General features: G+C 35.7%; 1 protein-coding gene across 1 annotated transcript; it reads left to right on the plus strand.

Moving 5' to 3' along the window:
* The first annotated feature begins 426 nt into the window (after positions 1 to 426).
* LOC132303182 (isoeugenol synthase 1-like) lies at positions 427 to 4,579 on the plus strand. Its single transcript, XM_059800341.1, has 5 exons — positions 427 to 695; positions 1,288 to 1,422; positions 1,572 to 1,806; positions 3,709 to 3,912; positions 4,193 to 4,579. The coding sequence occupies exons 1-5, from the start codon at positions 492 to 494 to the stop codon at positions 4,390 to 4,392; spliced, it is 978 nt and encodes a 325-aa protein (XP_059656324.1). The 5' UTR covers positions 427 to 491; the 3' UTR covers positions 4,393 to 4,579.
* The last annotated feature ends 10,562 nt before the right edge of the window (positions 4,580 to 15,141 follow it).

The following is a 15,141-nucleotide window of genomic DNA, read 5'->3' on the forward strand; positions in this document are numbered from 1 at the left end:
AATGATATCAAGTTTATCTGTTTTTTGTTTTTAAAGTGTTGTAGATAGTGGTATTTTGGTCTAATTACTAATGACAATATAGTGATTTTACATGACTTGACTGATGAGGTTAATTTTGTAAATGTACTGCATGTGAGAGGTTACCTTGGCATTTACTATTTTTTTGTTTCACTTGACTTTAATGGAGGGATGGTAAGGGTTAAATATTAAAGGACACTTGAAAATAATAATAATGTTATTTAAACATATTAGTCGAAAGTCTCTCGTCCCTTATTGAATGTACTAAAAAGAGAGAGTCTCTCGTCCTTTTTCGTCTTCTTTAAAATTTGTGTGTAATTACTTCAAATTGAACCCCACCACTCTTTTCATAGTACATGCACAATAGCCCCACCCAAATATACATGTATATATGTAGATGTATATATAGTGAGGGGAGTCAGGAGAGTAGTGAAGCACATTACGGAAGGAAAATAATAGAGGAGGTGATAATCATGGGTGGTGATTATGAAAAGAGCAAGAAGATACTGATTTTCGGGGCTACTGGCTACCTTGGCAAGTACATGGTGAAGGCAAGCGTCTCCATGGGCCATCCAACTTACGCCTACGTCCGCCCACTTAAACCTATTTCCGATCCTTCCGATCCCAAGCTTCAGCTGCACAACCAATTTCAATCCATGGGAGTCACCATCTTCCAAGTATATATATATATAACAACTTTTGTGTTTGTGTGTATATATGACTTGCATATCACAAGTACTACTCTATTTGTGTGTATATATGACTTGCATATCACAAGTACTACTCTATCATATATATATATATATATATATATATATATATATATAAAGGGCCGGCCTTGGTGACAAGGTTGCTCTATAGCCGGTAGAGGTACGTACGGATCCTGTACTGGGATAGACGTTCCTTATATATATATATATATATATATATATATATATCAACTTTTGTGTTTGTTTGGGTATATAATAATAGGTTTGCCTTGGTGACAAGGTTGCTCTATGGCCGGTAGAGGTACGTACGGATCCTGTAATGGGATAGACGTTCCTTATATATATATATATATATCAACTTTTGTGTTTGTTTGGGTATATATATATATATATGATGCAACGCTAAAGTTGCTGTTATTGTGACTTGAGAGTCATGGTTAGAAATTAGAAAATGGGACTCTTTTAGAGGAGTATCATGCCGAGGCCCCTTGTATATATATGTATGTATGTGTGGGTAATATGTATCCGGGTGTTTAATTTGATCATTTAATACATGCAGGGAGAATTGGGTGAACACGAGAAGCTTGTTTCGATCTTGAAACAGGTAGATATAGTGATTTCTACACTCGCAGTTCCTCAACACCTTGAACAAATCAAAATAATAAACGCCATGAAAGAGGCCGGCAACATAGAGGTAATCGAATATTGCAAGTAGCTCTCCCGCCGCTTTTATATATATATATATATATATATATAGTAAATCATAATCCTTGTATATTTAATTTTGTTTTTATATATATATTTTTGTGTTTGTTACACACTCAAACATATATATATATACAGAGATTTGTTCCATCAGAGTTTGGAAACGAAGTTGATAGAGTGAAAGGAGCACTACCTCCCTTCCAAAGTCTGCTCGATAACAAGAAGAAAATCAGGAGAACAACGGAAGCAGCTGGAATATGCTACACTTATGTCTCTGCAAATTCATTTGCTGCCTATTTTGTGGATTACTTGCTTCATCCCCATAATCAAAACCTTGACCAACTTACTATTTATGGAACTGGGGAAGCCAAAGGTAATTAAGTAACATTTTCTACCATTTTCTAGCTAATTAATTAACATTATCTTAAGCATAATATTAGTTATTAACTTCTCTACATATATATACATATTCTCTATCTTTATTTTATATATGTCTAAATATTATTATAAGATCTCATAGAATTATTTTTGAGTCAATTAAATACTAATACATAAATGTGTTAATTTTATGCTAACTTCAACTTTTATTCTCTTTTGCATCAATACATAATTATTTCAGATCGTACATTAATTTATGAAACTCACGAGGGAGAGAGAATTGAGGATATATGACTCTAATACTTAATTTAGTTGTGTGAATATAGTCCACGTTATTATCATTGTACGTGCTCGCCAGAATCAAAGGTTGTTTCTATGGTTCATTTCGGTGGCAGATGAAATAACATGTCTTTGGAAAAAGAAAGAAAGAAATAAGTGAAGACACGTGTTTTGGATGCATTTGTGTAGACCCCACATCAATGTAGACCTCTAGAATTTAGTTGCATATGAAGTGTCATTCATCTCTAGAATTTAGTTGCATATGAAATGTCATTCATTATTCATCGTAATGTCACTATTCTAACATTTTCTACCTCTATATAACATTTCTAACATTTTCTACCTAATTAATTAACATTAAAATTAGTTATTAACTTCTCCAGATATATATAACATTTCTAACATTTTCTAGCTAATTAATTAACATTTTCTAGATATATATAACATTTCTAACATTTTCTAGCTAATTAATTAACATTAAAATTAGTTATTAACTTCTCTACATATATATATTCTCTATCTTTATTTTATATATATCTAGATATTATTTACATGATCTCTGAGAATTGTTTCGAGTCAATTGAGGATATATGACTCTAATACTTAGCCCGCCAGAATCATTTTGGTGACAGATGAAAAAACATGTCTTTTGGATGCATGTGTATAGACCCCACATCAATGTAGACCTCTATAATTTAGTTGCATATGAAGTGTCATTCATTGTCCAGGTAATCATGATCCTGATTCCTGACCACTCAATCAATTTTGGCCTAGTTTAGGTTTTTTTATTTTTATTTATTTATGGTTTTATTTGTTAAATTAATGTTTCCATTTAGACTTAGGTGTTGTTCAATAAAAAAAAAAAGTTGAATGGTAAAGTTTTAAAATAATAATTAAAAATTAATTTTTTATATTATTTTAAATTTTAAGTATAAAAGTCAGTAATATCTTTATATTAAATTATATTTTATATAATACACAAGTAGAATTGTCATTTTATAAAATTTGATCAATAATTGGAAAGAAAATGCAAAGGGTGTTATTGGCCACCTGCGCCAAATAATTTGTTCAAACTTTAGTAGTATAATTTACGTTTGTTTCACCATTTTCAAACATTGGCGGCCCCACTCAATTTTAAACTTTTAATCGTTTAATTCAAAAAATAAATAAGTCATTAATTTTTCTCTTCCTACTCTGAGTGAGAGAGAGATCCAAAAAGAGGGGTTTTGACATCTAATTACTTGTAGTTTTCTGTATTGCAAGTTCGTAAGATTATAATTTTTCTCTTCCCTTACTTTTTTTTTTCCTACTCCGGTCAATATTGAAGGTTTATATTTCTTTTTTCTTTCTTTTTATTTTTTCTTCCTAAAAGGATTTGTTATTAACAAAAGAAAATAGGTAAAATAGTACAAGAAATATATATATATATATATATATATATATATATATACACTCTTCATTTCTTTTTCTTTTTTTAACTCATTGACCAACGATCTAAGTGATAAAATTTGTTTCTTCTTTCTTCTTTTTTAAATATATAGATATATAGATCTATGGTTTGTGTGAAAATAATCATATACGAGTATATCTTAATAATATAAAATGTGCATGCATGCAGCTGTGTTAAACTACGAGGAAGATGTAGCAGCTTATACGGTGAAAGCAGCCACAGATCCAAGGGTGTCCAATCGTGTCATCGTCTATAGACCCCCTGCAAACATTGTCTCCCAATTAGATTTGGTTTCTTTGTGGGAGAAGAAGACTGGACGCTCCTTCAAAGCAACTCATGTTCCCGAGGAAGACATCATCAAACTATCTGAGAGTAATAATTTTTTCAAATCCCTCTCAATTCAGTACTATCTTAAAATTCAATTCCATTCACGGAGAAGCAAACAATAAAGTTATGTTATATTTGGGAGTGCCGAATTGTTGTCTAGAAAGTAGAAAATAGAATTGGAATTTTCTCCTTTCATGAACTAAAATTTATTCTGATACCAGTTCTAGTTACAAGACCCACTTTCGTGTTCCCAAATACAACATAAAACTTATAATTAATAATTATTGTTTTTTTTTTTTTTTTTTTTTTGACCTGGCGGTTGCAGCCTTACCGTATCCGGACAACATACCGGTGGCAATACTCCACAACATATTTATAAAAGGGGAGCAGGTGAGCTTTGAACTTACGGAGGATGATTTGGAGGCCTCCAGACTCTATCCTGAGTACAAATACACTTCTATTAATCAACTCCTTGACATTTGTTTGGTTAATCCTCCCAAGCCCAAATTAGCTGCTTTTGCCTGATTTCTTCTTCTTTTGCCAACTCTAATGTACTTCTTTCATTATGCGTAATTATATATATGGTTATGTGTATCGCTTCTTTCACCTTAAGTGACTCTAAACTTGACTAAATCACCGATGTAGCGAGTGAATTTCCTCGCTTTCCATGGAACTAAATAAAGTGATTTCCATTTCTTCTACAAGGTCTTTTATTATCTTTCTCTATCTGCTACTTCACTATTGAAATTATATCTGCATTTCAATGCCAATTTTTTTTTTTTTTTTAATATTATATTTCAGTGCACAAATCCATAATTAATATCTATTAAGGTTGTCTCTGTTCTTGAACAAAATAGAATATATCCATTCGCCGAACAGTTTATTTCATGACTAACTCAATAAAGCCTTTTCCCAACAATTGATTTCATGACTAAATAATTCTATAAATTGGCCCTTTAAAGTTACTTGTTCAAAACTAAAAATAAGAAATATCAGATAAGGGGATTGATGGTTATCAATTGGCATATAAATTGGAAGGAGGCCCAACAAAGTAACCGCAGGAAAGGACAATCACCGGAGCACCACTGCTGTGCATCTCTGTGCACACCAAAGCATGCCGCCGTTGGCCGCTTTGCTCAACGGAGCACATCCTTGGCATGAAGTTATCTCTGCTCATTGGACCACATAGCCGCCGATCCTATCTGTTGGAAACAGTATTAGAAAACGCAAACTTTGGAAGGATTTTTAAATAGATTCCGCTAAGAATTTTTTACGAATCTATTGACGAGCGCGTTCCTCTCTGCGAGGAGATGAACGTGGTATATTTATTTTCTCAAATCCGTTTCCGGGTGAATGAGAAATTGGCTCCAAAGTAAGTGATTTATAAAGCCTAAATGGGTGTGAATAAAGTGGGAAATGCTTGTCCCACATCGAAAAAGTAGTAAAGCAACCTTGAATAAATATATATCTAGTATGAGATTTGGGTTTGGGCCCAAGGGCACCCAAGTTTTTTAGAGTGGGAGGACCTAGGCTAACCTGGATTCGAACCAACTACCACGCGCGCCACCTGATACGGGCATGGGCGGGGAGGGGCTTAACTGTAAAATGGGTTTAACCTTTTTACACAAAGTTGGACTGGGCCTGTGTGGTTGAAATTTATTTTATTTGTCTACTGGACTTATTTAAGTGGGCTTGCGGGTGGAGCACGCTGGGCTGGGCTGAATTAATGGCCGAAGTTTGCTTGCTGAGCTGGATCGGATTAATCTGTGTTCGGTTTAAATTCAAATTAAAAACCATAAAACAGTTTTTGTTTGAATCAAGGGTTGCACCTTTTGAACCTAAATCAGTTTTGGCTTTCTAATGTCTCATTGGTCCACAATGGTTGCATCCATTCGGAATATGGGTGCACCTATTTGGAATAGGCACCATTAAGCCTATAAATAGCCCTCCTTGGATTCATTTTAGAACACACCAAATTCAGAACAAAATCTTCTCCCTTCTGAATTTACTTCTCCCTCTTTTTCTTTTATAATCTGTTTGGGTTCGACCCTAACCAATTGGGTTCAAACCTTAGGGATTCTGTTTGGGTTCAACCCTAACTAATTGGGTTCGAACCTTAGTCACTCACTTCGAGTCCGAATCCGAGTCTGAGAGTACTTCACCGAGCCGGTTCGCCTATTCTATTGGTTTGAAGTGCTACTACCAAAGGAAGAAAAGTCGTTGTATCCTGGGAGATAGACACCGAAGAGTCCGTTAGCAACGTAGCGGGGCGTATCTGTCTTAAGGCTATAGAATTAAATTCTAGCCTCGACTTTATCAGGTTCTTTTATAGTTTTATTTTCTTGATATTAAATTATATAAATATATATAGATTACTATAATAAATATTATATTTAAAAATAATATTTAAATAAATTATACTGTAGTATATGATACATTTTTTTATTAACAATCTTAAGACAGATAACTTTATACTATAGTAATAATTATTTAATTATTATTGTTGTTATAATTATTATAATTTGACTCGTGGTCTGTATATCAGTATATAACAGACAAATGGCAAGTACGAGTATTACCGTGCCTAATGTTCCCGTCAGTCATGGGGAGAAGCCCGAAAAATTCAACGGGACGGAGTTTAAAAGGTGGCAACAGAAAATGATGTTCTACCTTACAACTCTGAATCTAAGCAAGTATCTGACTGAGACTGCTCCAGTGTTAGATGGGGGTGATACAGACATTACCAAGATTGGAGCTATAGATGTAGATACATGGAAGCATGGAGACTTCCTATGCAAGAACTACATCCTCAATGGATTGGACAACACCTTATATAATGTGTACAGTCCAATAAATACTGCTAAAGAGCTTTGGGAGTCATTAGACAAAAAGTATAAAACAGAGGATGCTGGCTTGAAGAAATTCGTGGTTGGATGATTTATGGACTTCAAAATGATAGACTCCAAGACCGTCGTGAGCCAAGTGCAGGAGCTCCAGCTGATCCTACATGAGATACATGCTGAAAAGATGACATTGAGTGAATCCTTTCAAGTAGCTTCAATCATTGAAAAGCTGCCACCTACTTGGAAAGATTTCAAAAATTACTTGAAGCATAAGCGCAAGGAAATGGGGCTCGAAGACTTAATTGTCAGGCTGAGAATTGAAGAAGATAACCGTACATCTGAAAAGAGAGCCGGAAATTCTTCAATGGTGTCAAAGGCAAATGTAGTGGAAGCAGGACAGAAAAATAAGAAGAGGAAGCACTCTGGAGAAGGTCCTAGCCAAGGAAATTACAAGAAGTTCACTGGGAAGTGTTTCATATGCGGCATGCTAGGACACCGAGTTAAAGATTGTCGTAGCCGCAAAACACATCATAACCCCAAGAAGAAGACCACTGAGGTGCACATAGCTGAAGAAGATAAGTTGACAGCTGATGTATCAGAGTTAAATCTTTCAGTTGTGGTTTCTGAAATCAACCTGGTGAGCAACAACAGAGAATGGTGGGTGGACACAGGAGCTACTCGTCATGTTTGCTCTGAAAAGAGGATGTTCACTACCTATGAAACTATAGATAATGAAGAACAACTCTACATGGGGAATTCCTCTACTGCAAAGGTTGAAGGATAAGGAAAGATCAAGCTACTAATGACCTCAGGGAAATAGCTCACTCTTAATAATGTGCTGCATGTACCAGACATCAGGAAGAACTTGGTCTCTGGGTCACTTCTAAGCAAGAATGGGTTCAAGCTGGTCTTTGTATCTGACAAGTTTGTGTTGACTAAGAATGGGGTGTATGTGGGGAAAGGGTATCTAAGTAATGGACTATTTAAGTTCAATGTAATGACTGTTGTACCCAAAGCTACTAATGATAATAATAAAGCTAGTGCTTCTTCTACTTATATGATTGACTCATCTGATGTATGGCATGGTAGGTTAGGACATGTTAATTATGATACTATTCGTAGATTAATTAACATGGAATCTATACCTAAATTTAATATTAATTTAAATCAAAAATGCCAAACACGTGTAGAAGCAAAATTGACTAGAACCTCATTTCACTCCATAGAGTGAAGTACTGAACCTCTAGCATTAATTCACAGTGATATCTGTGACTTTAAATCTGTGCCAACTAGAGGTGGGAAAAAGTATTTCGTTACTTTTATTGATGATTGCACAAGATATTGTTATGTATACTTGTTAAGAAGTAAAGATGAAGCCTTGGAAATGTTTAAACATTACAAGAATGAGGTTGAGAATCAACTTGGAAAAAAGATAAAGATGTTTAGAAGTGATAGAGGTGGTGACTACGAAGTACCATTCGCTGACATTTGCTCAGAACATGGTATTATTCACCAAACTACCGCTCCTTATTCACCTCAACAGAACGGTGTTGCTGAACACAAAAATCGTACCTTAAAAGAAATGATGAATGCTATGTTGATAAGTTCTGGTTTAACCTAGAATTTGTAGGGGGAAGCTTTGCTCTCTGCTAATTATGTTCTCAACAAAGTACATCAAAAGAAATCTAATGTGACACCTTATGAATTATGGAAAGGTCAAAAACCTTCCTATAAATTCTTAAAAGTGTGGGGGTGTTTAGCTATGGTTGCGGTTCCTACTCCTAAGAAAGTTAAGATAGGACCAAAAACCTTTGATGGTATTTTCATAGGCTATGCACAGAATAGTAGTGCATATCGTTTTCTTGTGCATAAATCAGACATTCCTGATATCCATGTCAATACAATTATTGAGTCAAGGAATGCTTATTTCTTTGAGGATATATTTCTATGCAAAAATCCTCTTAAAAGAAATTATGATACTACTAATAGCAATATACAAGAGAATATAGACCAAGAGTCTACAGATGATAATGAGGAAGAACCTAGACGTAGCAAAAGAGCTAGAACGTCTAAGTCATTCGGTCCTGATTTTCTGACATATATATTGGAGAATGAGCCACAAAGCTAGGAAGCTATGTCTTCTCCTGAAGCTAATTTATGGAAAGAAGCCATAAATAGTGAAATTGAATCCATCATGCAAAATCATACTTGGGAGTTGGTGGATCTTCCTCCTGGTACTAAACCTTTAGGGTATAAGTGGATTTTCAAGAGGAAGATGAAGCCTGATGTTTCAGTTGAAAAATATAAAGCCCGACTTGTTGCTAAGAGATACAGGCAAAAAGAAGGCTTGGATTATTTTGATACATATTCACCTGTCACAAGAATAACATCCATTAGATTGTTACTAGCTACTGCAGCACTGCAAAACTTAGAAATACATCAAATGGATGTTAAGACTGCCTTCTTAAATGGTGAATTAGAGGAGGAAATCTATATGGAACAACCTGAAGGGTTTATAGTTCCAGGAAAAGAAAAGAAGGTGTGCAAACTTGTAAAATCCTTATATGGATTAAAACAAGCACCTAAATAATGGCTTGAAAAATTTGACAAAGTGATGTTGTCAAATGGTTTTAAAATTAATGAGTGTGATAAATGTGTGTATGTGAAAAAAACTCAAAATGGATATGTCATTGTGTGCCTATATGTGGATGATATGCTAATAATGGGTAGTAATGATGTTATAATCAAAACTACTAAAAAGATGTTGACCAAAAATTTTGATATGAAAGATTTAGGCATAGCTGATGTCATACTAGGAATTAAGATTTCTAGAACATCAGATGGTCTAGTATTATCTCAATCTCACTATATTGAGAAAATATTAGAAAAGTTTAATAAAGAGGATGGTAGTCTTGTAAAGACTCCTGCCGATGTAAATCTTCATATATCGAAAAATACTGGTCGTAACATATCACAACTTGAGTATTCTCGCATTATAGGAAGCTTAATGTATTTGACGAATTGCACACGACCAGACATAGCATACTCAGTTAATAAATTGAGTAGATATACTAGTAATCCAGGAAAGAACCATTGGACTGCAATAATCAGGGTTCTAAGGTATTTAAAATATACTATAAGTTATGGATTACATTATTCTAGATATCCAGCAGTACTTGAAGGATACAGTGATGCTAATTAGATATCAGATACAAAGGATTCTAAATCCACAAGTGGCTATGTCTTTACTATTGGAGGAGGTGCCATATCTTGGAAATCTTCAAAACAAACTTGTATTGCCAAATCCACTATGGAATCTGAATTTATTGCTTTGGATAAAGCTAGTGAAGAAGCTGAGTGGCTTCGTAATTTCTTAGAAGATATTCCAAATTGGCCTAAACCGGTGCCCGCTATATGTATACATTGTGATAGTCAATCAGCAATTGGAAAGGCACAAAGTAATATGTACAACGGTAAGTCTCGACATATACGTCGACGACATAATACCGTTAGACAATTGCTCTCAGGTGGGATAATCTCAATAGATTATATCAGGTCAAAAGATAATTTAGCGGATCCATTTACAAAAGGTTTGACAAGAGAGCAAGTGTATAGTTCATCGAGGGGAATGGGATTAAAGCCGAAAGCTAACGAGTCATTTTAATGGAAACCCAACCTAGTTGACTGGAGATCCCAAGATCTAGGTTCAAAGGGACAACAGAAATTCTGAATGGCTCACCAGAAGCACTGGGAAGATTCAATCTTCTACCCATTTCTATGATGAGATAGTGTTACCTACAGCGATGAGTAGGATAAGCTATGCTTTTAATGACTCTTATACCTTGAAAATTCAAGTGGGGTATGGTAGGATACTCTTAATAAGAAGTCACCTATATGAGTGTGAAGTGGGGCCGTTTCTGTGAGAACTTCTAAGGCTAAGTTTTCTGGAGCGCTCATGAAATACCAAGCGTTGTTCAGGGCCATATGAACACAACAGTGAGAACCGACTTTGTGTGGGAAGGAATTGTGTGTTTGCTATTGTCTTGGTTTACATCAACGGCTGAACAGTTCAAGACATCATGTTCACTGGTTAGCCAGTAAATCCGATAGTAATACACTAGGGAAGGTTCAAGGCCAAAAGCTACCTATCCCGATGCAGTAACTTTCCAATAGTACTCTCTATAGTGTCTGTATCTTCTCCTTTTATAATCTGCGCAAATTTTCATTCATGTGGGGGATTGTTGGAAACGGCATTAGAAAATGCAAACTTTGGAAGGATTTTTAAAAAGATTCCGCTAAGAATTTTTTGCGAATCTATTGACGAGCGCGTTCCTCTCTGCGAGGAGATGAACGTGGTATATTTATTTTCTCAAATCCGCTTCCGGGTGAATGAGAAATTGGCTCCAAAGTAAGTGATTTATAAAGCCTAAATGGGTGTGAATAAAGTGGGAAATGCTTGTCCCACATCGAAAAAGTAGCAAAGCAATCTTGAGTATATATATATCTAGTATGGGATTTGGGTTTGGGCCCAAGGGCACCCAAGTTTTTAAGAGGGGGAGGACCTAGGCTAGCCTGGATCGGAACCAACTACCACACACGCGCCCGCCGCTCGCCCGACCCGACCCGGTCCGGGTTTGGGCGGGGCGGGGCTTAATTGTAAAATGGGTCTAACCTTTTTGCACAAAGTTGGACTGGGTCTGTGTGGTTGAAATTTATTTTATTTGTCTACTGGACTTATTTAAGTGGGCTTGCGGGTGGAGCACGCTGGGCTGGGCTGAATTAATGGCCGAAGTTTGCTTGCTGGGCTAGATCGGATTAATCTGTTTTGGGTTTAAATTCAAATTAAAAACCATAAAACAGTTTTTGTTTGAATCAAGGGTTGCACCTTTTGAACCTAAATCAGTTTTGGCTTTCTAATGTCTCGTTAGTCCACAATGGTTGCATCCATTCGGAATATGGGTGCACCTATTTGGAATAGGCACCATTAAGCCTATAAATAGCCCTCCTTGGATTCATTTCAGAACACACCAAATTCAGAACAAAATCTTATCTCTTCTGAATTTACTTCTCCCTCTTTTTCTTTTATAATCTGTTTGGGTTCGACCCTAACTAATTAGGTTCAAACCTTAGGGATTCTGTTTGGGTTCAACCCTAACTAATTGGGTTCGAACCTTAGTCACTCACTTCGAGTCCGAATCCGAGTCTGAGAGTACTTCACCGAGCCGGTTCGCCTATTCCATTGGTTTGAAGTGCTACTACCAAAGGAAGAAAAGTCGTTGTATCCTGGGAGATAGACGCCGAAGAGTCCGTTAGCACTGTAGCGGGGCGTATCTGTCTTAAGGCTATAAAATTAAATTCTAGCCTCGACTTTATCAGGTTCTTTTATAGTTTTATTTTCTTGATATTAAACTATATAAATATATATAGATTACTATAATAAATATTATATTTAAAAATAATATTTAAATAAATTATACTGTAGTATATGATACATTTTTTATCAACAATCTTAAGATAGATAACTTTATACTATAGTAATAATTATTTAATTATTATTGTTGTTATAATTATTATAATTTGACTCGTGGTCTGTATATCAATATATAACAGACAAATGGCAAGTACGAGTATTACCGTGCCTAATGTTCCCGTCAGTCATGGGGAGAAGCCCGAAAAATTCAACGGGACGGAGTTTAAAAGGTGGCAACAGAAAATGATGTTCTACCTTACAACTCTGAATCTAAGCAAGTATCTGACTGAGACTGCTCCAGTGCTAGATGAGGGTGATACAGACATTACCAAGCTTGGAGCTGTAGATGTAGATACATGGAAGCATGGAGACTTCCTATGCAAGAACTACATCCTCAATTGGACAACACCTTATATAATGTGTACAGTCCAATAAATACTGCTAAAAGCTTTGGGAGTCGTTAGACAAAAAATATAAAACAGAGGATGCTGGCTTGAAGAAATTCGTGGTTGGATGATTTATGGACTTCGAAATGATAGACTCCAAGACCGTCGTGAGCCAAGTGCAGGAGCTCCAACTGATCCTACATGAGATACATGCTGAAAAGATGATAATGAGTGAATCCTTTCAAGTAGCTTCAATCATTGAAAAGCTGCCACCTACTTGGAAAGATTTCAAAAATTACTTGAAGCATAAGCGCAAGGAAATGGGGCTCGAAGACTTAATTGTCAGGCTGAGAATTGAAGAAGATAACCGTACATCTGAAAAGAGAGCCGGAAATTCTTCAATGGTGTCAAAGGCAAATGTAGTGGAAGCAGGACAGAAAAATAAGAAGAGGAAGCACTCTGGAGAAGGTCCTAGCCAAGGAAACTACAAGAAGTTCACTGGGAAGTGTTTCATATGCGGCAAGCTAGGACACCGCGCTAAAGAATGTCGTAGCCGCAAAACACATCATAACCCCAAGAAGAAGACCACTGAGGTGCACATAGCTGAAGAAGATAAGTTGACAGCTGATGTATCAGAGTTAAATCTTTCAGCTGTGGTTTCTGAAATCAACCTGGTGAGCAACAACAGAGAATGGTGGGTGGACACATTAGCTACTCTTCATGTTTGCTCTGAAAAGAGGATGTTCACTACCTATGAAACTATAGATAATGAAGAACAACTCTACATGGGGAATTCCTCTACTGCAAAGGTTGAAGGACAAGGAAAGATCAAGCTACTAATGATCTCAGGGAAAGAGCTCACTCTTAATAATGTGCTGCATGTACCAGACATCATGAAGAACTTGGTCTCTGGGTCACTTCTAAGCAAGAATGGGTTCAAGCTGGTCTTTGTATCTGACAAGTTGGTGTTGACTAAGAATGGGGTGTGTGTGGGGAAAGGGTATCTAAGTAATGGACTATTTAAGTTCAATGTTATGATTGTTGTACCCAAAGCTATTAATGATAATAATAAAGCTAGTGCTTCTTCTACTTATATGATTGACTCATCTGATGTATGGCATGGTAGGTTAGGACATGTTAATTATGATACTATTCGTAGATTAATTAACATGGAATCTATACCTAAATTTAATATTGATTTAAATCAAAAATACCAAACACGTGTAGAAGCAAAATTGACTAGAACCTCATTTCACTCCATCGAGTAAAGTACTGAACCTCTAGCATTAATTCACAGTGATATCTGTGACTTTAAATCTGTGCCAACTAGAGGTGGGAAAATGTATTTCGTTACTTTTATTGATGACTGCACAAGATATTGTTATGTATACTTGTTAAGAAGTAAAGATGAAGCCTTGGAAATGTTTAAACATTACAAGAATAAGGTTGAGAATCAACTTGGAAAAAAGATAAAGATGTTTAGAAGTGATAGAGGTGGTAACTACGAAGTACCATTCGCTGACATTTGCTCAGAACATGGTATTATTCACCAAACTACCGCTCCTTATTCACCTCAACAGAACGGTGTTGCTGAACACAAAAACCGTACCTTAAAAGAAATGATGAATGCTATGTTGATAAGTTCTGGTTTAACCCAGAATTTGTAGGGGGAAGCTTTGCTCTCTGCTAATTATGTTCTCAACAAAGTACCTCAAAAGAAATCAAATGTGACACCTTATGAATTATAGAAAGGTCAAAAACCTTCCTATAAATTCTTAAAAGTGTGGGGGTGTTTAGCTATGGTTGCGGTTCCTACTCCTAAGAAAGTTAAGATAGGACCAAAAACCTTTGATGGTATTTTCATAGGCTATGCACAGAATAGTAGTGCATATCGTTTTCTTGTGCATAAATCAGACATTCCTGATATCCATGTCAATACAATTATTGAGTCAAGGAATGCTTATTTCTTTGAGGATATATTTCTATGCAAAAATCCTCTTAAAAGAAATTATGATACTGCTAATAGCAATATACAAGAGAATATAGACCAAGAGTCTATAGATGATAATGAGGAAGAACCTAGACGTAGCAAAAGAGCTAGAACGTCTAAGTCATTCGGTCCTGATTTTCTGACATATATATTGGAGAATGAGCCACAAAGCTACAAGGAAGCTTTGTCTTCTCCTGAAGCTAATTTATGGAAAGAAGCCATAAATAGTGAAATTGAATCCATCATGCAAAATCATACTTGGGAGCTGGTGGATCTTCCTCCTGGTACTAAACCTTTAGCGTATAAGTGGATTTTCAAGAGGAAGATGAAGCCTGATGGTTCAGTTGAAAAATATAAAGCCCGACTTGTTGCTAAGGGATATAGGCAAAAAGAAGGCTTGGATTATTTTGATACATTTTCACCAGTCACAAGAATAACATCCATTAGACTGTTACTAGCTACTGCAGCACTGCAAAACTTAGAAATACATCAAATGGATGTTAAGACTGCCTTCTTAAATGGTGAATTAGAGGAGGAAATCTATATGGAACAACCTGAAGGGTTTATAGTTCCAGGAAAAGAAAA

Source organism: Cornus florida, unplaced genomic scaffold (genome assembly GCF_030987335.1).
Source record: "Cornus florida cultivar Cherokee Brave unplaced genomic scaffold, ASM3098733v1 CherokeeBrave_3.0.0_Hap2_Chr04, whole genome shotgun sequence".
Taxonomy (NCBI): Eukaryota; Viridiplantae; Streptophyta; class Magnoliopsida; order Cornales; family Cornaceae; genus Cornus; species Cornus florida.

What these genes read in the sequence shown, in the direction of transcription:
- LOC132303182 (XM_059800341.1), top strand. Translation starts at nt 492, where the DNA reads ATGGGTGGTGATTATGAAAAGAGCAAGAAGATACTGATTTTCGGGGCT. An exon ending in TGGGAGTCACCATCTTCCAA is followed by an intron (nt 696 to 1,287) that starts GTATATATATAT and finishes TAATACATGCAG; the next exon opens with GGAGAATTGGGTGAACACGA. An exon ending in CATCATCAAACTATCTGAGA is followed by an intron (nt 3,913 to 4,192) that starts GTAATAATTTTT and finishes TGGCGGTTGCAG; the next exon opens with CCTTACCGTATCCGGACAAC.